At 47.6% G+C, this 23,464-nt stretch overlaps 1 protein-coding gene across 3 annotated transcripts in view; it reads right to left on the bottom strand.

Annotated features, from left to right (window-relative positions):
- Window positions 1-23,464, bottom strand: part of AKT2 (AKT serine/threonine kinase 2) — a 59,153-nt gene that overhangs the window by 14,394 nt on the left and 21,295 nt on the right. For 2 of the 3 annotated variants that reach the window (XM_053604325.1, XM_053604326.1), the window contains exons 2-4: window positions 21,168-21,297; window positions 12,230-12,358; window positions 10,194-10,305 (exon numbers count right to left, since the gene is read on the bottom strand). In XM_053604325.1, coding sequence (XP_053460300.1) covers window positions 10,194-10,305; window positions 12,230-12,358; window positions 21,168-21,213 — 287 coding nt within the window. In that variant the 5' untranslated portion in view covers window positions 21,214-21,297. Of the gene's footprint in view, window positions 1-10,193; window positions 10,306-12,229; window positions 12,359-21,167; window positions 21,298-21,845; window positions 21,983-23,464 lie in introns of all 3 variants that reach the window. The other variant, XM_053604327.1, reaches the window with a different exon arrangement.

Raw genomic sequence — 23,464 nt, 5'->3', positions numbered from 1 at the left:
GAGTGAAAATAGGAAGGTACTGAAAATATAAAAACTAGCCTACAAATGTTTGTAGGCCCAGCTACTTGGGAGGATGAGGCAAGAAGATCGCTTGAGCCCAACAGTTTGAGGTTGCTGTGAGCTATGACACCACAGCACTCTATCAAGGGTGACATAATAAGCCTCCGTCTCAAAAAAAAAAAAAAAAAAACAGTGAGGTTCAGCGTCCATAGCTCAGTTGTTAAGGGCACCAGCCACATACATGGAGGTTGGCGGGTTCAAACCCTGCCTGGGCCTGCTAAACAACAATGACAATTGCAACAAAAACAACAAAAAGCCAGACTTTGTGGCAGGCACCTGTAGTCCCAGCTACTTGGGAGGCTGAGGCAAGAGAATCATTTAAGCCCTAGAGTTTGAGGTTGCTGTGAGCTGTGATGCCACAGCACTCTATCGAGAGCAACATAGTAAGACTCTGTCTAAAAAAAACAAAAAAGAAAAGAACAGAAAGATGAATCTAAGATGGTAGATTTGGGGGTGGGGACCCATAGAGATACAGTGACTACGATAAATATATATCATATACATAAAGACCTTGAGAGACCATCCTGTATAAAAAGCAGGTTGTAGACTAAGATGCATAGGGTGATACCTGTGCATACAAAGAGATAGGTGGAAAGAGCACCGACAGTCCCTCAGCAGCAGCCTGGACACCAAAGCCATAAGGCATTCACACCATGAGTACTAGAAGCAGCTCTGAGGTGCCAGTCTAGATGTGGATGGGTGTAGCAGCTGGAGCCACTTTGGCCGGGCTCCAAGAGCGACTCTGTTGCTTGGGCAGGCTTGCTCTCTCGGCTCACGCCCCTCCTCTGTGGAGCCGCATTGCTAAGACCTGCTGAACTAACTTGTGCACAGCAGACACACAGGGTGTCCCAGAAAGACTCAACTCCCAGAAGATGCAGAAGACACAGGGTGAGGGACCTGGACCTACCTAATCTACCCTGGCTCAGCTGCCCACCCTGCAGGGACAACGGCGATGCAGGAGGTTGGCCAAGGGTAACTGGGGCTCTGTAGCCGCCGGCAAAGCTTCCAATCCTATTCCAACTGGACTGAAGTTGCGAGGTTGCAGTACTCAGAATTCCAGAGGAAAAGCAAGAGCCTCTGTCCAGAGTACTCCTCAAGGATTCACAACGTGGTGTCTGGGGCAAAGGGGAGTGCACACCCAAAGCTGGGGCTTAAGTACCTTTTACCCCAAAAGAGACACACCCCCCCACACACACTCAGGGAAACTAACCTCCCTTCCCCGAGAGATCTGACTAGAAAAATAACAGTACTGAATCCCGGCTCCCCAGACACCACTTCATTCAATTCTAAAGAGCACTGGAGGGGCAGATACAGTTTCCAGGCAGTCACCCATGGAGATCACACAGCAGCGACAGGGCAGAACCGGGACTCATGCCCACGCACAGCCCACTCCTCCTTGGCACCATGCTGCCTTTCTCTGTGTCTCACACTCAAGACAAGCTGCTAAAAGCCACAGCCTGGATTCCCAGACAAAATCCTGGAGGATCAAGGAGTGACACCCTCTCAGGAAGTTTCATAGACTAAGGGACACCACGCCAGAGAGCCCAGGTGAGGAATGCCTTTCCTCAGGAGCTGTGACCTGAACCAACTTTTTTGGGGGGAGGGGCTCTCCCACTAAATGACAGTAATACCAATACTCACAGAGGCCAGCCACTGAGATGCTTTATGTGACACAACTCCTTTCATCCTCCCAACTACCCTATGCAGTAGGTACTGCTACTTGACTATAGAAATGAGGGACTGGCACACAGAGAGGCTGGTTATCTGCCCACTTACACGGTCAGCAAGCAGAAGCCAGGGATACAAACCCAGGCATTCTAACCTCCCCCAAGAATACCTCTTCCCACCAAGAAACATAACTAGAAAAGTAACATTAGGGGCACTTTCTGGAAACTTTTCATTCTGACTTGGGCTCCAGGGCCAGGGGATGGACTTATGAGGGAGCCATGTTTGGCCAAGCAACTCTGGGCAGGGCACAGGTTCAGGGGCCAGAGCCCAAGGCCTGGGCCTCACCTCTGCTGCATACAAGCTGTGGGGCCCTCAGCAGCCCAACTTTCCCAGCCCTTGTCTGCCTTCCATATCAACTAGGGACCATACAGCAGTTTAGACTACAGACTCTCAACCCAATGACCTGGACACGAATCCTGCCAATACCAGGCAGGTCGTTTGACCTTCTTGTTGCCACAGTGGGCTAACTCAGAAAGTGGGCATTAGTTGTAGAAAATGACTCTGGAGAGGTGGCCAGATTACACAGGATGCTAGAGGATATGGGGCAAACTAAAGTTTACTCTAAGTGGGTCTAAAAGCCATCAGAGGCAGGGTGCAGTGGCTAACTCCTATAATTTAGCACTCTGGGAGACCAAGGTGGGTGGATCACTTGAACTCATGAGTTCCAGACCAGCCTGAGCAAGAGTGAGAGACTCCATCTATACTAAAAAACAGAAAAATTAGCCAGGCATCATGGTGGGTCCCAACTACTCAGGAGGTTGCAAGAAGAGGATTGCTTGAGCCCAGGAGTTTGAGGTTGCTGTGAGCTGTGATGATGCCATGGCACTATATCCAGTGTTTATGACACTCTATCTCTAAATAAATAAATGCTACTCAGAGCTGTGAGCGATCACAAAAGATTTACATCAAAAAGATCACACTAATCTGAAGCATTTTTAAGCATTTCTGCCTGCCCAGACCAAGGATCTACAAATTTTTTCTGTATAAGGACCAGATAATAAATTTTTTAGGTTTTGTAGGCCACAGCCTCTGTCACAACTACTCAGATTTGCCATAATATGGCAAAAGCATTCATAGACAACTCATGAATAAATGAATGTGATCAAGTTCCAATAAAACTGTACTTATAAAAACAGAAGGCAGGGCTGTAGTTTGTCAACCCTGCTTCAGACCTGACTTCTAGGTTAAAGGAAAAATAAGTCCAAAAAAACAAAGCAAACAATGCCAAAAGGAAATAATATGCCATTTTCCTAAGTGAAGTAAGGCAAGAATGGAAAAACAAACACACGTACTCAATACTAATTTGGAACTGGTCAATCAACACTTAACATGCACACAGGGAAGTAAAACTCAGCGGGAATCAAGCAGGTGTGAGGGTTGAGGAGGGGTTGCGTTAATTCACACCTAATGGGTACAATGCATACATTCTGGGTGAAAGGCACACTTATATCTCTGACCTGAAATGTACAAAAGCAAAGTATGTAACGTGTGTACCCCTGTGATAGTCTGAAATTAAAAAAAAAAAAGGCGGGGCATGGTGGCTCATGCCTATAATCCTAGCACTCTGAAAGGCCAAGGAGGGTGGATCCTAGCTGCAAGAGCAAGACCCCCGTCTCTGAAAACAGCCGGGTGTTGTGGCGGGCACTTGTAGTCCCAGCTACTTGGGAGGCTGAGGCAAGAGAATCACTTGAGCCTAAGAATTTGCTATGAGCTATGATGCCACAGCACTCTACCGAGGGTGACAAAGTAAAACTGTCTCAAAAAAAAAAAAAAAATTAAGGGAATTGGTGTGCTCCCACTTAATGGGCACAATGTAAGGGTATATGGCATACCTTTTAGGTGTGGAACACAATTACAAGAGGGACTCTACCTAACAAATGCAAATATTGTAACCTAGTTGTTCGTATTCTCACATTGAAATTAAAAAATATATAAGTAAGGGGCGGTGCCTGTGGCTCAATGAGTAGGGTGCCAGCCCCATACCAGAGGGTGGCGGGTTCAAACCCAGCCCCGGCCAAACTGCAACCAAAAATATAGCCGGGCATTGTGGCGGGCGCTTGTAGTCCCAGCTGCTCGGGAGGCTGAGGCAAGAGAATCACGTAAGCCCAAGAGCTAGAGGTTGCTGTGAGTCCTTTATCAAAAGGAAATAATATGACACTTCTAGAATATGGGATATTCTATAAGACAACCAGCCAGGCTTTTTAAAAAAAAGTGTGGGGGTGGGCGGCGCCTGTGGCTCAGTCAGTAAGGCGCAGGCCCCAGTTCAAACCCAGCCCCGGCTGAACTGCAACCAAAAAATAGCTGGGCCTTGTGGCCGGCGCCTGTAGTCCCAGCTACTTGGGAGGCTGAGGCAAGAGAATTGCTTAAGTCCAGGAGTTGGAGGTTGCTGTGAGCTGTGATGCCACAGCATTCTACGGAGGGCCATAAAGTGAGACTCTGTCTCTACAAAAAAAAAAAAAAAGTGTGGGGACAAAGGGATAAACTAGATTAAAATAGGCCAAAGACACAACATATACCTTGAATTAATACTGGTTTGAAAAACAATCTTTTTTTTTTTCAGACAGAGTCTCACTATGTCGCCCTCAGTAGAGTGCCTTGGCGTCACAGGTCACAGCAACCTCAAACTTCTGGGCTTAAGCAATTCTCTTGCCTTAGTGTCCCAAGTAGCTGGGACTATAGGCACCCGCCACTACACCTGGCTATTTTTCTGTTAGGGTTGTCATTGTTGCTTAGCTGGCCTGGGCCGGGTTTGAAACCACTAGCCTTGGTGTATGTGGCTGGCACCCTAACCACTGTGCTATGGGCGCCAAGCCTGAAAATCAGTATTTTGAAGGTAACTAGTGAAATTCAACTATGGCATGATATGGAAAATATATTAGTAAATACTGCATATATTAAAATCATCCCAGGTGTGGTAGGGGGTATCATAATTCTGTAGGAGAAAGCCCTTATTCTCAGGAAATGCCTGCTGAAGTATTAAGGAGTACAGTGTCATGAAGTATGAACAAATGTTCAAGATTCAACATAAAACACAACCAGATGAAGGAAACGTGGCAAATGTCAAACTGCTGAATCCTGGTATGGGGTGCCTGGATGTTTACTCATTATGCTAATCTTTCAGCTTTCCTACATTTGAAACAAGTCAGCACTGGAATAGAGGGGGCAGGGAGGGTCCCCAGCTGCCCTGCAGAAGGCAGGCAAGACATCCAGAAGTCCAGTGAGGAGGGCACCACAGCACCCAGACAATGACCAGTCACCAGTGTGGTGCCCATGTGCCCTGCGACCCTTATGTCCCTCTCCAGGCTCCAGAACAGCCAGCCAATGTCAGGCCTATGTAGCAAGGGCAGAGAGGATGGTGTCTGTCAACCACGAGCAGAGTGGAGGGTGCCTCCCTCCTCCTATGTCTGGTGCACACCAACTCCAGGGTTAAGGTCAGGAATCTGGGGTCTGTTCTCTCAGAGTAGTCCCAGCAGTTCTCTCTCCAGCAGCAGCAGAAGATAGTAAGGAAGAAGGCAGAGGTTCTCCACTCCCACAGCCTTAGTAATGGGATTCTCCCACATACTCAAGGGCACGTTATCTTGCAAAAATGGAAACTAGATCATCTCTCTTGCCTACTAAAACACCTTGCTGGCTCCCCACTGCTCCTTTTCCAGTCTCAAAAACTGCCTCACATACTGCTGAGTCAAGGGCTTCTGTTTCTCTTCCCCCTGAATTTTATAACAACTGTGTGACAAACCCCAATTTATCAAGAGCTTGCCAAGCCCTGTGGGGATCTCCATCTGGAGTCCAAAGCCCTGGATGAGCTCTTCATCTTTGAGTGCCTTTATGTCCCCACTTCCTTTCCAATACTCTTTACCCCTGGATTTTTTGGTGACAGGGAACCCTCTGAAATGCACAAGCTGTTTCACCTCCAGGCCTTTGTATATGCTGGTCCCTTTTCTTGAACCTTTCTCATTCATTCTTCAAAAACCAGCTCACCAGCTTAGCGCCCGTAGGCGCTGGCCACATACACTGAGGCTAGTGGGTTCAAACCTGGCCCCGGCCAGCTAAATAACAATGGAAACTACAACAAAAAAATAGCTGGGCATTGTGGTGGCCGGGCTAAAATAGCTACTTGGGTAGGCTGAGGCAAGAGAATCACTTAAGCCCAAGATTTTGAGGTTGCTGTGAGCTGTGATGCCATGGCACTCTAACAAAGGTAGCATAATGAGACTGTCTCCAAAAAAAAAAAAAACCCAGCTCACCAACATGCAGGACCTATGCAACTACTGCTCCTGATTTGGTTTTATTGGGAGTCTAGGTTTGGGTCTATAGTTTTCAACTGAGTAACAACTCAGTTGGCTTGAGATGGTAATTCTGTTCCCCCTGGTGGAGCAAGTTTATTTTTAACCTTGGGAAGACATGCAATAAGCATTACAGTATAGATTGTAGTAACAAGTCCTATGATATTGTTTGTGTTGGCACTTAAGAAGGTAGCCCCTGGGGCGGCAACTGTGACTCAGTGGATAGGGTGCCGGCCCCATGTACTGAGGGTGGCAGGTTTAAAACCAGCCCCGGCCAAATTGCAACAACAAAAAAAATAGCCGGGCGTTGTGGCGGGCAGCTAGTCCCAGCTACTTGGGAGGCTGAGGCAAGAGCTGGAGGTTGCTGTGAGCTATGTGACACCACAGCACTCTACCTAGGACGCTAAAGTGAGACTCTGACTCTACAAACAAACAAAAAAAAACCCAAAAGGTAGCCACTAGCACCCTTTTTAATCAGGCAGTGGGGAGTGGGGACATGAAATTTAAAGATTTAAATTTAAAGATTCCCTTCCAGCCGGGGATGGTGGCTAACGCCTATAATTCTAGCACTCTGGGAGGCTGAGACAGATGAACTATTTGAGCTTAAGAGTTCGAGACCAGCTTGAGCATGAGTGAGATCCCATCTCTACTAAAAATAGAAAAATTAGACAAGCATTGTGGTGGTCGCCTATAGTCCCAGCTACTTGGGAAGCTAAGCCAAGAGGATTGCTTGTACCCAGGAGTTGAAGCTTGCTATGAGCTATAACACCACCGCACTCTACCAAGGGTGACAAAGTGAGACTGTCTCAAATAAAAATAAAAATAAATATTCCATTACACAGTGGCCCTGTGTCAAATGCTCAATAGGCACGCATGCATGCAGATATTGAGAACTTCCGTGATGGCAGAAAGTTCTCTTAGCACTGTTTTAGGGTTCTCCAGAGGGTTTCCTGAATCCTTACCCCATGGACAACTAAGAGTATTTCTCAAAGCGAGATCCAAAAGGACAATGTGGGAAGAAAGAACATTTCTCATTCATTATAAGAGGCTAAACTTGGCTGGGTGCCGTGGCTCATGCCGCTAATCCTAGCACTTTAGGAGGCCACGACAGGAGGATTGCTTGAGCTTAAGAGTTTGAGAACAACCTGATCAACAATGAGACCCTATCTCTAAAAAAAAAAAAAAAAAAATAGAAAAATTAGCCATGCATGGTAGCAGGTACCTGTAGTCCTAGCTACTCAGGAGGCTGAGGCAGGAGGATATCTTGAGCCCATGAATTTGAGGTTGCTGTGAGGTTTTTTTTTTGGCCAGGGCTGGGTGGTTGCTGTGAGGTTTTTTTTTTTTTGTTTTGTTTTTTTGGCCAGGGCTGGGTTTGAACCCACCACCTCTGGTATATGGCGCTGGCACCCTACTCCTTGAGCCACAGGCGCCGCCGGTTGCTGTGAGTTTTACCACCACTGCACCGTACCCAGGGCAACAGAGTAAGATTCTATCTCAAAAAAAAAAAAAAAAGGCTAAAGCTCCCTAATTCTAAAGAGCTTTCAGATACAAATAAAAAAAAGACCAAGTACCCAATAGAAAAAGTAGACAAATGAGAGTTTGCAAAACAAAACATATGGCTCTTGAAAGTCAATCACATCTATAGAGAAGAAAGGAAAGTTAACACAACCCTGAGGGTGATTTCTCACTGCTCAGACTGGCAAAAATTCAAATGCTTGAAAACACAAAGCCATGTAACCCCAGTCACCATAAATAAAGAACTGCTAAAATGAACAAACTCTGGCACACATATACATGTCCAACTTTAAAAAAATTCATAAAAACGAAACATAAAACAGAGCAGCAGCAGTTCCCCATATGCTAAGGCAGAAAAAGACTCCCCAGGATACATTCTTAAACGAAATACACAAGTCCAGAACAGTGTATACAATGCTATCCTTTGCATAAAAAGAATAAAAAAGGCGGGAGGGCAGAAAGGTCTCTCTCTGCTCTTCAAGGACACAGGAGGCTGGACAGATAAGGCAAAGACCCTTGGTAGAGGGCCATGGCGTCACATCACAGCAACTTCAAACTCTTGGGCTCAAATGATCCCCTTGCCTCCCAAGTAGCTGAGATTATAGGCACTTGCTACGACACCCAGCTATTTTTAGAGATAGCGCCTCCCTCTGGCTCAGGCTGGCCTCAAACTCGAGAGCTCAAGTGATTCACCTGCCTCGGCCTCCCAGAGTGCTAGGATTATAGGCGTGAGTCACCATGCCTGGCTTTCTTCTATTAAATTGAATCCTGTACTACCTTCCTCAAAATCACTACAGACACTTGTTCTGGGGCAGGTGTGGTACCTCATACCTATAACCTAGCTCTCTGAGAGGGTGAGATGAGAAGATCACTTGAGTAGGAGTTTGAGACCATCTGAACAAGAGTGAGACTCCATCTCTACTAAAAACAGAGAAACTGGCCAGTTATTATAGCAGGTGCCTGGAGTCCCAGATGCTTGGGAGGCTGAGGCAAGAGGATCGCTTGAGCCCAAGAGTTAGAGGTTGATGTGAGCTGTGATACCACAGCAATCTACCCAGGGTGACAGAGTCTTACTCTGTCTCAAGAAAAAAAAAAGATGCTTGTCCCAAATGTGGCTACCTACCTGATCCTCTGCAGATCTCCAGGTAAAACAAGGCCCTTCAGTCAGGCCCAGCATTCTGTATAATTTTTTTTTTTTTTTTTAGAAACATATTTCTGAAATCTTTAGCCAATGTTTTTTCTTTAAAGATTTTCCATTTTCTCTCCTACCTTTCAATTTCATAGGTGGTTGTAGCTCATTGTTTTCTAGATGCTTTTTAAAATTCCAAACAAGTTTTAAGGGGAATAGGTAGCATGGATTTGAGGAGAGTGGAGCTTCCTTTAGAAAACAGAAAAGATTTCCTTGGGCAGAGGAGGAGTCTCTACATTCTGGACAGAGAGGCCCTGAACCTTGTAGACTAAAGAAGTTAATAAAATACCAGCCAGATTTAGGAGACACTAAAAGAGAGTTGACATCCATTATGGCTGCATTCCAGTAAAATCCTGGACTTTCATTTCTCCACAGAAGCAGCAGAATGGTTTCTATGCCCAGAACAGAGATTCTTCAGAAGTAGTGAAGACCCAGTCCTGAAAAGGCCAAGAGGACAGCAAAGAGGGTTGTCTAAGGTTCTGCAGGAACCAAACTGAGTGCTTCACAGGATACTGCAGGGCTCAGTGCATACTCATGTAGACATAAGGCTTCAGGATCAGAAGAATGCCACCTCCTCCACCATGCTTTCATACACAGTGGGCCCTTCAACACTTAGACTCACTGCTTAGGATGAAAGGAGAGAGGGCATAGCATACTGATGGAAACTAAGCTTCTGTAATCTGACATAATGGGAGTTCAAAATGGAAACTGAAGTAAGTTATAAAGTTATAATATTAGCCTTGTTTATCTAAGAGTGTGCATCAAGGTTTATCCTTAAGCATTCTGTATTATTACACAAGCTCTGCCCACGATTCCCCTGGGTCCTCAAGTTCAAGGACACAGAGTGGGGTCTTTTTTTTTTTTGGTAGAGACAGAGTCTAACTTTATCGCCCTCGGTAGTGCAGTGGTGTCACACAGCTCACAGCAACCTCCAACTCCTGGGCTCAAGTGATTCTCCTGCCTCCGCCTCCCAAGCAGCTGGGACAATGTGCCCACCACAATGCCCAGCTATTTTTTGGTTGTAGCCGTCATTGTTGTTTAGCGGGCCCAGGCTGGATTCGAACCCACCAGCTCAGGTACATGTGGCTGGCACCTTAGCTGTTTGAGCCATAAGTGCCAAGCCAACACCTGGCTATTTTTTTGTTGCAGTTTGGCCAGGGCCGATTTGAACCTGCCACCTTCGGTATGTGGGGCCAGCGCCCTACCCACTGAGCCACAGGTGCTGCTCCAAGAGTGGGGTCTTCAGACTAACAGTCCCAGCTCTTCTCAGCTGCAGCTAAGGAGACCTCCACACAGAAGCCTTGCAGACTGAAAATGCCTATGGAGGGTCACAGAGGAAATCTGTCCATCTCTACCCTTTCTGCTCACACTAGGCTTGGTCACTCTCAGATGGCAGCCTTCTGGAGGCCTGGACTCACCTCTCATCTGGAGAGTCTACATGGAAGGTCCTCTCAATGACTGTGGTCCACTGCAGGCAGCGTATGACAAAGGTATTGGGCCGAGGCCTCTCGGTCTTCATCAGCTGGCATTCTGTAGGCAGAGGAAGAGGAGAGTATGCGAGTGAGGGGACAGCATTGTCTAGTGCAGCCCACATTCCCCAAGCCACCTCCTGTGTGCCCAGCCCCAAGCTATGTTGAGGCACTCTAGTGACTTGAGACAACCCCGACCTGTCCTCACAGGGCTCAAGGTCTAGTATGTAGTGGGGAAGGGCAAGACCACCAGGTAGTGATGACTCAGTAGTCAGGGCTGTGATGGGGGGAGGCCCAGAGGTGTGTAAAAACTCAAGAGATGGCATCTAACCCAGCACATGGAGTCAGGAAAGACTTCTCAGAGGAAGCAGCATCTCTGAACTAAGACATGAACGAAAATGGAACTTAGACACAGGGTACATCAAGTAAAGAAGTCCAAAGGGAAGATGGCACCCAACATACTCAGAGGATGGACAATTCTGCTCCAAGTACAAGGAGCAAAGAAGTGAGAAACAAGACTGGAGAGGTGGGCTGAGGCCAGCCAGGCAGGGCTTTGGAAGCCACCATGGGAGTTCTGGACTTTGTCTTCACGGCAACAGGGAGCCTTGGAAGACTTTTAAATAGAGAAGGGACACAAACAAATTGAGAACTATCCCTCTGGCTACTATGCAGAAGGTGAGACTAGAAGCCAGGGGTACAGGGAGGCAGGATGCAAGGAGCAGGGGAGAATGGTGCTACATCAAAGTGAGGCCACTTGGAGGGGAGGATAGGCAGGTAAACAGGCCACAGCAGTAGGCAGGGCATCTGGGACAAGGCCCAGGCCTCTGGCCCGAGGACTGGGGGGTTGATAGGGATGCCCCTGAGATGGAGACAGGAAATAGAAGGTTAGGGGAGGGGAGGGGAGACCTAAAGGTCAGTTTGGGACTAGGCAGGTGTGAAGGACCTGGAGGATACCCTGGGACAAACATCCAAGGAGCTGCTAGGGACAGGCTGGCAGCCCAGGTTGAGAAGTGGGGTTTGGTAACAGATGTGCTGGGATCACAGATCTGCTGGCGTCACACGAAAGAACCATCAGAAAAACACTTTTTATGGAGCAGAGCGGAACTAGGCTGGAATCTAGAGCAGCAAGGGGAGAGGACAATGGTCTAGGCTAAGGTGCTGGAGATGGGGGTACCTCTGAAATGTTCTCAGAAGAAAGAACAAGGACATAGGGGCTGACCAGGTCTGCAGGGAAGGAAGGCAGCAGAGGGGCAGGAGATGGGTGCACACTGTGTTATTGCAAAGTCTTTGGGCTTGTGAACTTCTCATTGATTAAGGTCCAGCTGGAGGGCATCACTTCAGGTTCCATGGAGGGAACAGAACACATGAGGCTAGACCTGATACCCCCTGAAGCCATAACACCTCTAGGACAGAGGAAGGAAGCTGTTATTAGAGTAAAGGACAGGAGGCACTTAGCACAAGCTAGAACCACAGAGCCTGGCCAGCAGCGGGTATGGGGAAGTGCCCTGGCTTCCCCCTCCCTCCCGCTCTCCATTTCCCACCAAGACAGCTCTGCCTGGCTCAGCTAACACAGAGGGAGAGGCTTGGCACCTGTAGCTCAGTGGTTAGGGTGCTGGCCACATGCATCAGGGCTTTTGGTTGCATGGACCTGCTAAACAAAAACAAAAAACAACAGCCGGGCATTGTGGTGGGCTCCTGTAGTCCCCAGCTACTAGGGAGGCTGAGGCAAAAGAATCACTTAAGCCCAAGAGTTTGACATTGCTATAAGCTGTCATACCACAGCACACTACTGAAGGTGACAGAATGAGATTCTTGTCTCAAAAAAAAAAAAACAAACACAGAAGGAGAGCAAGAGAAGGGCAGAAGAGAGCCAACAAGCCTGCAACAGGCCTAGAACTCAAGAATAACTGAATCCCATGTGCCCCTAAGATCTGACAGCCATTCTCTGAGCACTAGAACACTGGTACGTTCACCCTAAGACATACCTGCTACAGAGAAGTTGTTTAAGGGGGGTAAGGTCTGGTCAGGGGCCTCAGGCCTCTCCTTATACCCAATGAAGGAGCCATCACTCTTCAGCAGGAAGTATCGGGGCCTCCATGTCTTAATGTATTCACCTGAAATGAAACAGAAGGGGAGGGAGAGAGGTCAGGACAAGGTTGAGTGGTGTCAAAGGCGGGCGGCGGGCAGGCAGCCCAGTTAGATAGTGACTCACAAGGAGCAGCAGGGTGGGAGGAGGGTGGACAAGAATGCCAATCCCAGAAGAGCCCTTGAGGTGGCCCGGCTGACGCAGGCTGGAGTCCTGGGCTGAGCCCAGTGATCCACAGGTCATTACTGGCAGGAAGACGCCTGCAACTGTGCCCCAGGGCACCAGCTGCCCCAGCACGTGGCCAGCAGGGAACCACCCTTGCCAACTCGTGGCCTAGTCCCAGGGGAGGCCCAGTCTTCCAAGCACACATGCCATGTGGCCCTGTAAGGCCAAATCCCATGGGCTGATATTCACCAATACAGCCATGCAGGTGGATCAAATGTCAAAACAATTCTGTGGCAGGCAGGATAGAGCTGCTGCCATACCCTCTAAGGATCCCTTGACCCCTTCCAATTGTTCTGACCGTAATAACCAAAAGCTCTACACACACACACACACACACACACACACACACACACACACACACCTCCTCAGAGAGCTGTTAAGGATTAAAAAAGAAATGGTGAAACGTATGTCCATACAAAAACCTATACACAAGGGCAGTGCCTGTGGCTCAGTGAATAGGGTACTGGCCCCTATACTGAGGGTGGCAGGTTCAAACCTGGCCCAGGCCAAACTGCAACAAAAAATAGCCGGGCGTTGTGGCAGGCGCCTATAGTCCCAGCTACTCTGGAGGCTGAGGCAGGAGCATCACCTAAGCCCAAGAGCTGAGGCTGCTGTGAGCTATGACGTCACAGCACTCTACCGAGGGTGATAAAGTGAGACTCTGTCTCTAAAAAAATAAAAATTAAAAAAAATCTATACACAAATGTCCATAGCATTATTCATAATAGCCATAAAGTGAAAACAACTCAAATGTCCACCATTTGAGTGGATGAATAAACAAAACATGGCATATCCGTGCAATGGATACTGATCAGTCACAATAAGAGATGAAGTACCGACACAGACTACAGCGTGGATGCACTGTAACTTCCACTAAGTGAAAGAAGTCCTTCATAAAGAACAACAACATATGACTCAATTTATACAAAATGTCCAGAACAGGCAAATCTATAGAGATGAAAAGTAGATTAGGGGTTGCCCAGGCAGGGAGGGGGTCAGAGATAGGAGGATGATGGCCAATAGGGATGGGTTTCTTTTTTAGGGTAGTAAAAATATCCTTAAATTGACTGTGGTGATGGTTGCACAACTCTGAATACCCTAAAAGCCTTTGGATTATATACTTTAAATGGCTAAATCGCACGGTATGTGAATTATATCTCAGTAAGGCTGTTAAAAAAAGAGATGGCTGATGCGCACAGTGGCTCACGCCTGCAGTCCTAACACTGTGGGAGGCCGAGGTGGGAGGATCACTTGAGCTCAGGAGTATGAGACCACCCTGAGCAAGAGCGAGACCCTGTCTCTACTGAAAATAAAAAAAAAAATCTAGCCAGGGACTGTAGTGGGTGCCTATAGTCCCAGCTACATGGGAGGCTGAGGCAGAAGGATCACTTGAGCCCAAGAGTTTGAAGTTGCTGTGAGCTATGACACCATGGCACTTTAACCAGCACGACAGAATGAGACTCTGCCTCAAAAAAAAAAAAAAAAAAGAAAGATGGCAACCATGAGCTTAGGGCCTACCATATCACAGGCACTTAATAAATGCTCTTTATCATTAGCCCAGTGTACAAGCAAAGAATAAGCCAGGTCCTTGACTCAAATGCAGAATGGCAGGGCAGGTGGGCTCTGAGCTGTTTTTGTCATGTGGGAAATACACACTCTAATAATATCACTTCCCCTCTCTGTGGGAATATCCCCCTAAGGGGATATTGATAAATTAATAATGAAGATGGTCGTGATGATACTACAATGTACTTTGTGCCAGGCACTATCTTAATCATCTTATAGATTTTGTCTTATTAAATGTTTTCAAATTTGGTACTAAATGATTCCTTTTTTTTTTTTTTTTTGTAGAGACAGAGTTTTACTTTATTGCCCTCGGTAGAGTGGCGTGGCATCACACGGCTCACAGCAACCTCCAACTCCTAGGCTAAGGCGATTCTCCTGCCTCAGCCTCCCGAGTAGCTGGGACTACAGGCACCTGCCACAACACCCGGCTATTTTTTTGTTGCAGTTTGGCCGGGGCTGGGTTTGAACCCTCAGCATATGGGGCCGGCGCCCTACTCACTCAGCCACAGGCGCCGCCCCTAAATGATTCCTTTTATAACAGGTTCAAAAACCAGCAAACCCCCGAATTCACAGCATATTGAAAGGATTACATGCCATAATCAGGTGAAATTTATGCCAGGAATACAAGAGTGGTTCAATATATGAAAATCATTCAATGCAGTACACAAAAATAGAACAAAGAAAAACCAACATGATCATCTCAATGATGCAGAAAAATCATTTAACAAAATCCAATGCTCTTTCATGATAAAAACACCCAGCAAACTAAGAATAGATTTTTTTTTTCTCAAAATAATATAGGGCATCTGGGCGGTACCTGTGGCTCAGTTGGTAAGGCACCGGCCCCATATACCAAGGGTGACAGGTTCAAACCCAGCCCCGGCCAAACTGCAACCAAAAAATAGCCGGGCGTTGTGGCGGGCACCTGTAGTCCCAGCTACTCGGGAGGCTGAGGCAAGAGAATCGCTTAAGCCCAGGAGTTGGAGGTTGCTGTGAGCCGTGTGAGGCCACGGCACTCTACCGAGGGCCATAAAGTGAGACTCTGTCTCTAAAAAAAAATATATATATATATATAGGGCATCTATAAAACCTTGCTAAGATCACACTTAATGGTGAAAGACCAAAAGCATCCCCCTAAGATCAAAAATGCTCTTTTCTCCATTGTGAACCAACAATGAGAAAGCATCCTAATTAAAAAGAAGTAAAATGACCTCTATTTGCAGATAACATGATCTTATATTCAGAAAATCAAAGAATTTAGAAAACTCTATAGAAATTTAGAAAACTCTTTAGAAACTTTGAAAAATCACAATTTCTATATATAGAATTTCTATATTTGGAAAATCAGAAAGAATTGCTAAATCCACAAAGTAATTACTAGAGGCAATAAATTTAAGAAGATCAATATACAAAAAATCAGTTGTTCTTCTATACACCAGCAATAAACAATTCAAAAAGGAAATGAAAAAAGAAATTCCATTTATAATAGCCTCCAAAAGAACAAAGTACTTAGGAATAAATTTAACCAAGGAGGTGAAAAGCCTATATACCCTGTTTTCCCGAAAGTAAGACAGTGTCTTATTTTAAGGTGTGCTCCCAAAGATACACTAGGTCTTATTTTCAGGGGACGTCTTCTTTCCTGTAAGTAGGTCTTATTTTCGGAGGATGTCTTATTTTCGGGGGAACGGGGTATTACAAAAATTGATGAAAGAAATTAAAGAACTGGGGTGGTGCCCATAGCTCAGTGGGTAGGGTGCCGGCCATATACACTGAGGCTGGTGGGTTCAAACCCAGCCCGAGCCAGCTAAACAACCATGACAATTGCCACAAAAAATTAGCTGGGTGTTGTGGCGGGTGCCTGTAGTCCCAGCTACTCAGGAGGCTGTGGCAAGAGAATCGCTTAAGCCCACGAGTTTGAAGTTGCTGTGAGCTGTGATATCATAGAGCTCTACCGAGGGTGACATAGTGACTCTCTGGTCTCAAAAAAAAAAAAAAAAAGAAAGAAAGAAAGAAATTAAAGACCTAATAAATACAAAAACACCATATGTTGGCTCAGCACCTGTAGCTCAAGCAGCTAGTGCACCAGCCACATACACCAAGGCTGGTGGATTCAAATCCAGCCCCGGCCCACCAAACAACAATGACAACTATAACCAATAATTAGCCAGGCGTTGTGGCGGGCTCCTGTAGTCCCAGCTACTTGGGAGCCTGAGGCAAGAGGATCACTTAAGCCCAAGAGTTTGAGGTTGCTGTGAGCTGTGACGCCACAGCACTCTACCCACGGCGACAGCTTGAGACTGTCTCAAAGAAAAAAAAAACAAAAACACCATATGTTTATGGATTGGAAGACTTAGTGTTGTTAAGATGGTGATTTAATGCAATCCCTATCAAAACTTCAGCAACCTTTTATTCAGAAATAGATAAGCTAATCCTCAAATTCACATGGAATTACAAAGGGCCCCAAATAACCAAAACAATATTGAAAAAGAATAAAGTTAAAAACTCACACTTTCTGATATCAGAACTTATTTCAAAGCTACAGTTATCAGGCTTGGTGCCCATAGATCAGTGGTTAGAGCGCCAACCACATACACCAGGGCTGGTAGGTTCAAACCCGCCCGGGGCCTCCTAAACAACAATGACAACTACAACAACAAAAAAAAGCTGGCGTTGTGGAGGGTGCCTGTAGTCACAGCTACTTGGGAGACTGAGGCAAGAGAATCACTTAAGCCCAAGAGTTTGAGGTTGCTATGAGCTGTGATACCACGGCACTCTACCTAGGGTGACATAATGAGACTCTATCTCAAAAAAAAAAACAAAAAACAAAAAAACAAAAAAACAAGGGTGGCACCTGTGGTTCAGTGGGTACAGCGCCGGCCCCATATACCAAGGGTGGCAGGTTTGAACCCAGCTCCAGCCAAACTGCAACAAAACATAGCCAGGTGTTGTAGCAGGCACCTGTAGTCCTAGCTACTTGGGAGGCTGAGGCAAGAGAATTGCCTAAGCCCAGAAGTTGGAGGTTGCTGTGAGCTATGATGCCACAGCACTCTAACAAGGGCAACAAAGTGAGACTGTGTCTCTTAAAAAAAAAAAATCAAAACAGTGTCGTGTAAGGATACACAATGGGATAAAATTCAGAGTCAAAAAATAAAACCAAAAATGTATGGTCCAGTTGATTTTCAACAATGGTGCCAAGATCATTCAATGAGGGAAAGAACAGTCTCTTCAACAAATGGTCCTGGGACACCTGGATATCAACATGCAAAAGACTAGAGTTTAGCCAAGTGCAATCACACCTGTAATCCTAGTGCTTTGGGAGGCTCAGGCAAGAGGATCACTTGAGCCCAGCAGTTTGAGACCAGCTCAGACAACAGAATAAGACTTGCCTCTACAAAAAAAATAAAAAATTAGGCAAGACATGGTGGTATGCACCTATAGTCCCAGCTGTAGGCTGCAGCAGGAGGTGAAGTATCTCAAGAATAGGGGAAAAAAAAAGGTTTGGCACCCATAGCACAGTGGTTACAGTGCCAGCCACATACACTGAGGCTGACAGGTTCAAACCCAGCCCAGACTAGCTAAACAATGAGGACAACTGCAACCAAAAATAGCCGGACATTGTGGTGGGCGCCTGGAGTCCCAGCTACTTGGGAGTTTGAGGCAAGAAAATCATTTAAGCCCAAGAGTTTGAGGTTGTTGTGAGCTGTGACGCCAAAAAGAATAGGGAAAAAAGTATCCAATGTGTTCAATACTACTATGAAATCAATATATAATCACCTACACATTCATATGAATGGTAAAACATTAACTATAGTCCAGAAAGTAGAAGTGAAGAGGACAGAGAGGGGAGGGGAGGTGGAGGCAGGAGGAGGGAGGGTATTTGGGGGGACCTCACCTAATGTGCATGATGAAGTGATACATTTCAAAACTATTAAGAAAAGAGTATAATTGTCTTACCACAACAAATAAGTAAGCAAGGTGATGGATGTGTTAATCATTTCGACGTAAGCATTTCATACTCTATATTGAATCAGTACACTGAACCTCATAAATGCATCAATGTACACAGTTATGATTTAATAAAAATAATTAAAAAATAAAATAAATGAGCAAGTAAGTAAAATATTGGGCACAGTGAATAAATATAAGGAAAAGTCAAAACCCCTCTCATGTTTGGATTTTGATTTCACAGAACTGTTTGGAGAAAAAGAAATGGAATTGTGGCTTGACACCCATAGCTCCGTGGTTAGGGCGCCGGCCACATACACCAGGGCTGGCAGGTTCGAGCCCAGCCCGGGCCTGCTAAACATTGACAACTGCAACAAAAGATAGCCGGGCGTTGTGGCGGGCGCCTGTAGTCCCAGCTACTTGGGAGGCGGAGGCAGGAGAATCACTGAAGCCCAAGAGTTTTAGGTTGCTGTGAGCTGATGCCACAGCACTCTACCAAGGGCGACAGAGTGAGACTCTACTGCCAAAAATAAAGAAAGAAATAGAATGTTATGTTTGTTACACACATACAACTTTGATTATTACTGTTTTGAGTACAATAAATGCTTTTCAGTAGATAAGAAAGAAGAAGAAATGAAGTACTGCTAACATGCTAACCACAGATGAACCTTAAAAACATGCTGTAAGTAAAAGAAGCCAGTCACAAAAGGCCACATATCGTATGATTCCATTTATATGACATGTACAAGAGTAGGTAAATACATGAAGAGTAAACTGGTGGTTGTCAGATGCTTCTTCAAGAAAGGGGGTGCTATGGGTTTAAATGTGTCCCCAGAAGTAGATGTGTTGAAAACTTGATCCCCAATGCAACAGTGCTAGGAGGTGGGGTCTAATGGCAGATGTTTGGGTCATGGAGGCCCCACTCTCATGGATGGATTGATGCTGTTATCACAGGAGAGAGTTCCTTATAAAAGGCCAAGTTCAGTCACTTCTTGCCTTCTCTTGCATTCCACCATGGGATGATACAGCAAGAAAGACCTCATTAGATGCTGGTCCCTTGATTTTTTTACTTCCTTGCCTTTACAACAGGGGGAAATTTCTTTTTTTTTCCTTAAGCATGAAACAAAGCTTACTGAGGGAAGAAAAAGGTTTACAGCGTAAGAGCAAGATACAGGTTCACAGAGCAAGACACATTTGCCATAGACAGCAATGGGCCCACTTGCCGTGGTAAAAAGGCCTGAACTAAATTTCTATTCATTGTAAATTACTCAGTTTCAGGTATTTTATTATACCAGCAGATATCTAAACAATGGCAGTCAGCAGAGCCCACCTTGCCTTTGCCCATCTCTGCCAGCCGCTCCTGACAGTGACACACAATGGGAAGGCCCAGGAGTGCACTTGTGCACACACACACGTGTGTGTGTAGTGCAAACCCCAGGCAGATGTGTCCCACCAGGTCACCCCAGCAGACAGAAGAAGGCCTGTGGCCAGCTCATCTGGCCCCTTGTAGCATGAATGGAGACAATGATGCCCGAAGAGGGGCCAAGACCCATTTAATGCCATTGAGCAGAAAGAAACTCCCACATCTCCCACAGTTCTACATCCACCCTCCACCCCACAAGGATCCTTGAACCACAGCCTAGTGAGTTACAGCCTCAGCTAACTCATGCTGAGGGACAGGCAGCCATGACCCTGACAAACCTAAACACATGTGCACACATGACCCCAATTATTCATTCAACAATAATTTACTGAGCAACTACTATATGTCAACCACTTTTTGATATGCTAGGGATACTACAGTGAAGAAGCCACATGGAAATCCTTGCCCTCAGGTAGCTGACAACACCAGAGGTCTGAATTGTTAGGCTGTTTTAGAGATGTGAGGCCAAGGCTCAGTGAGGTGACACGGCTTGCTCACAGCTGCACCAAGGGAAGCACAGAGACAGGGTAAGAACCTTGACATCTGTCAAGATTCCAAAAGTTCATCACTCAACAGCTCCAGCTCAGGGCTTGGTCTGGGGGCTAAGCTGAGGTGCCCTGAATGCAATCCCTGACTGAAAAGGATAGCAGGAAAAGGTCCCCTCTGCTCAGTTTGATAAAGAGGCCTAGTCCTGGGGTGTGGCCTCCATCCCTCATCACTAATCTGTGTCTATGGGTGGAGACAAAGCAGGATGGATGATGGGCCTGTGCCCTGATCTCTACTGGACCGGCCTGGTATTAGTCTCCTATATCTCTTCAAATGGGCCTGCTTACTCCCTCTCAGGACACTGTGACTGTCCCCTCTGCCACATGCTCTTGCCCCAGCTAACCATGAGGTTCATTCCCTTGTTTCCTTCAGGTCTTTAATCAGATGCCCCCTTCTCAGCGAAGCTCTCTCTGCCCTCCCTGTTTATGATGGCTCCCCACGTGCCTCATGCCTCATCCTTTCCCAGTGTCCTACAGCAGCTGTCTGGGGACAGGTAGCCCTGGGGTCTAAAGGTTTAGTCTCTTGGTCCCCTCCCTGTCCATCACTTCACTTGGCTCAGGTCATATACCAGCTCAAACATCCAGGTGTTCACTATGGCCTAGAAAGTTAAAACCAAGGTTCTTTCCATGGCCTAAGACCCATCACCAGTGGCTCCCACACCACCAAATCTTGACAGTTATTTGTTGTTCATCTCTCCTCACTGGAACGTGAACTCCATTAGGACACCACTGTATATCAGAGCTGGGATGACCTGGCATACCACACTCAATAAATGTTGAATACTGCCTCCCTGTGCTGCTACTTCAGGTAAGTGGCTTCCCCTCTCTGAGCCTTGGTTAGAATGAGAATGCTAACATGGAGGCAGAGTTCAGGCCTGGCCTATGGCTCATTCAAGGGGTCCAGCTGGCCTGGAAACTCTGCTTGGGAAAACTTCAGGTCCCCTGCCCAGGCTACTGCTGCAGGATTCTATGAAATGGGTGTGTAAGGATTACTGGCCTGGGGGCTGTGGAATGTTGGTTCCTCAGGCTGGTAAAAGGCTTGCACCTCTGCTTCTCAGGACACCAGCTGCCAGGGGACAGCCAGGGTGGGAGGATGAAATATACAATCTGGTGGCCAAAAAGCAGCCCCTTACCACGCTTGTGGAGCCAGCCTTCTTTGATGACAGACACTTCATTCATGGTGGCAGCGTGACACGCTGTCACCTAGCTTGGAACAGCTCAGAGCAGCAGGACATGCAGGAGACACCGTGGACAGAGCACAGTCTGCAAGACAAAAGATTGCTGGTCAGAGTGGGGAGGGATTGCACATCCAGGTTCTGAGGCCCCTGGCTGCTCTGCCTGCTCTGCACAGGGCTGGAGAGAGTCCTACCTTCGAGGACCCCAATATGGGGGAGGCAGAACTCCCTGGGCTATGCACCAGGCCAGGCCCTGCACTCAGGACACCCATGAAGGACAGAGGTTGCCCTTCCACCCACCCACATTCACTCCAGACTGGAAAGGCACCAAAGTAGCTGCAGCCCTGCCCCCCATGTCACAGTCCAGTGTTGAGGTAACCCAGGATGAATCTGACAGCCCTGGGCACCCAAGGGCATGCTCCAAGCCACCAGTATCTACCTGCCCCCTCAACAACAATGAACTCTCTCTCTCTCTCCCTACTTTCCAAACCAGGGAGCCACCAATCTGCCACCTGCAGTAAACTAAATAATGCCCCTACCATGACCCCCATGTCACTCCCCCAGCCTTGCCCCCACCAAGTGACTGAGGACAGAGAAGTCTTATACTCCGGGGTTTTGAACAAGAAAGCAACCTACCGCGTATGCACTCGGCTGGGGCCTGGAGCCAATCCTGGGGGCTCTGCTAAGGCCCTGGTCCCTTCCCCAGGACCTCCACTTCTGTCTTCAGGGACCAACAGCTGACAGACTGACGGACGCCGAGGCCACTGCTTTGTCTCAGGTTCCCAGAGCAAAAGGGAGGAGGCTGAGAGGCAGCTGCCAGCTGGGCTCTTACCTGAGCCTGCGGCCTGGCCAGAGGCCATGCAGCTCAAGGCGCCTTTTGCCTTTCCCAGCCCCAGGGTTATTTGCGGACAGCAGGTCAGGAGCTACGGTGGCCCCCAGAGAAGTGGCAGCTGGTGCTAAGGACACTATGGGCATCAGCTTTCTCTCGTGCCCCACGGGAGCTGGTGGGCCGGACACACTATTGCCTGGCATGTGACAATGGCACGCTGCCCAGGCCCCGGGCAGAAGGAAGGGAGGTAAGTGGGAGGAAACGGGAGAAAAGACAAGATGGACAGTGATGGGGAAGTAAACAGGAGGGGGAGAAATCACAACCAAGACTCCAAAGACAGCCATGGGGGGCTGTAGGCAGCAATATGGGACCCTCTGCCAGCAGGCGTGACCCTTACCCCACATCCTGAATATACAAGATGGCCAGACCATTGACCCTCAATACTCCACCATCAGTGTGTCACCCTCTAACGTGACCATCTCTCCCCATCCCCTCCTCCTGCCCCACCCTCTTCTTTATCTTCCACTCTTACCCCCCTCACCATTCCCCTTTCACCAGTTAGACCTTCAAATCTGGCCCTATCTCTCCCCTGCTCAAAATCCTTCTATGGCTCTCTACTGTCCCAACAAACAGCCAAACTCCTCAGCTTGGCATCCAAGACCTGTCAGGACCCAGGCCCTGCTGCCCTCCTCTTTGCTGCCTTCTGCTCACTCACCCAGCCATTGCCAGCTTGGTGGCCTTGGGCAGGGTGCCAGTGCTCCCGTGGAGTTTCTCCTGAATGCTCCCCGCCACCCCACCAAAGGGTCCCCACAGCCTGAGGGCTCCTGCACCTCTCCCACCTCTCCCACGCCCCCCTGCTCCAATCCTAGGCTCCCAGCCTCTGCTCTTGACCCCCATATTCCATCTAAATCCAACCCTGTCCCTCCCTGCTCAAAACCCTTCCATGGCTCCCCCAGCGCACTCAGAACACAACAAAGTCCTTTCCACTGCTGAGGAGGCCTTGCAGGAGCCAGGATGTGCACGTAGAGAGTCCTCAGTCGAAGCTAACAACCATGACATTGACTACTGCACCTTACCACCTCTCCCCAACCCCACTCAGTGTCACGCCTCTGTTGCCTAAGCCCTTCCCTTTGGCCTCCATCCCCTGTACCTGCTGCGCATTCTTCTCCTTCCTGGAGGTCTCAGCTGAACCAGTGCCTCCTCCAGGAGCCTTCCCAGCCTCAGAAGGCTATACTGAGCGCTCACTCTCTGTCCACCGTCCTGGGCTGCCCTCCCCCTCGCACCTACAAATGCTAACTCAGAGGACCGGCACAGGACCATGTATCTACTGAGCACACGATAAATGAAACCAGCACCAAACAGACCCCCACCCCAGGACCAGACATGGTCATGGACATATTTCCGGACTCTATTTATGCCATCAGTC

This window comes from Nycticebus coucang, chromosome 10, assembly GCF_027406575.1.
Source record: "Nycticebus coucang isolate mNycCou1 chromosome 10, mNycCou1.pri, whole genome shotgun sequence".
NCBI lineage: Eukaryota > Metazoa > Chordata > Mammalia > Primates > Lorisidae > Nycticebus > Nycticebus coucang.
This window is presented reverse-complemented; position numbering and strand designations above follow the sequence as displayed.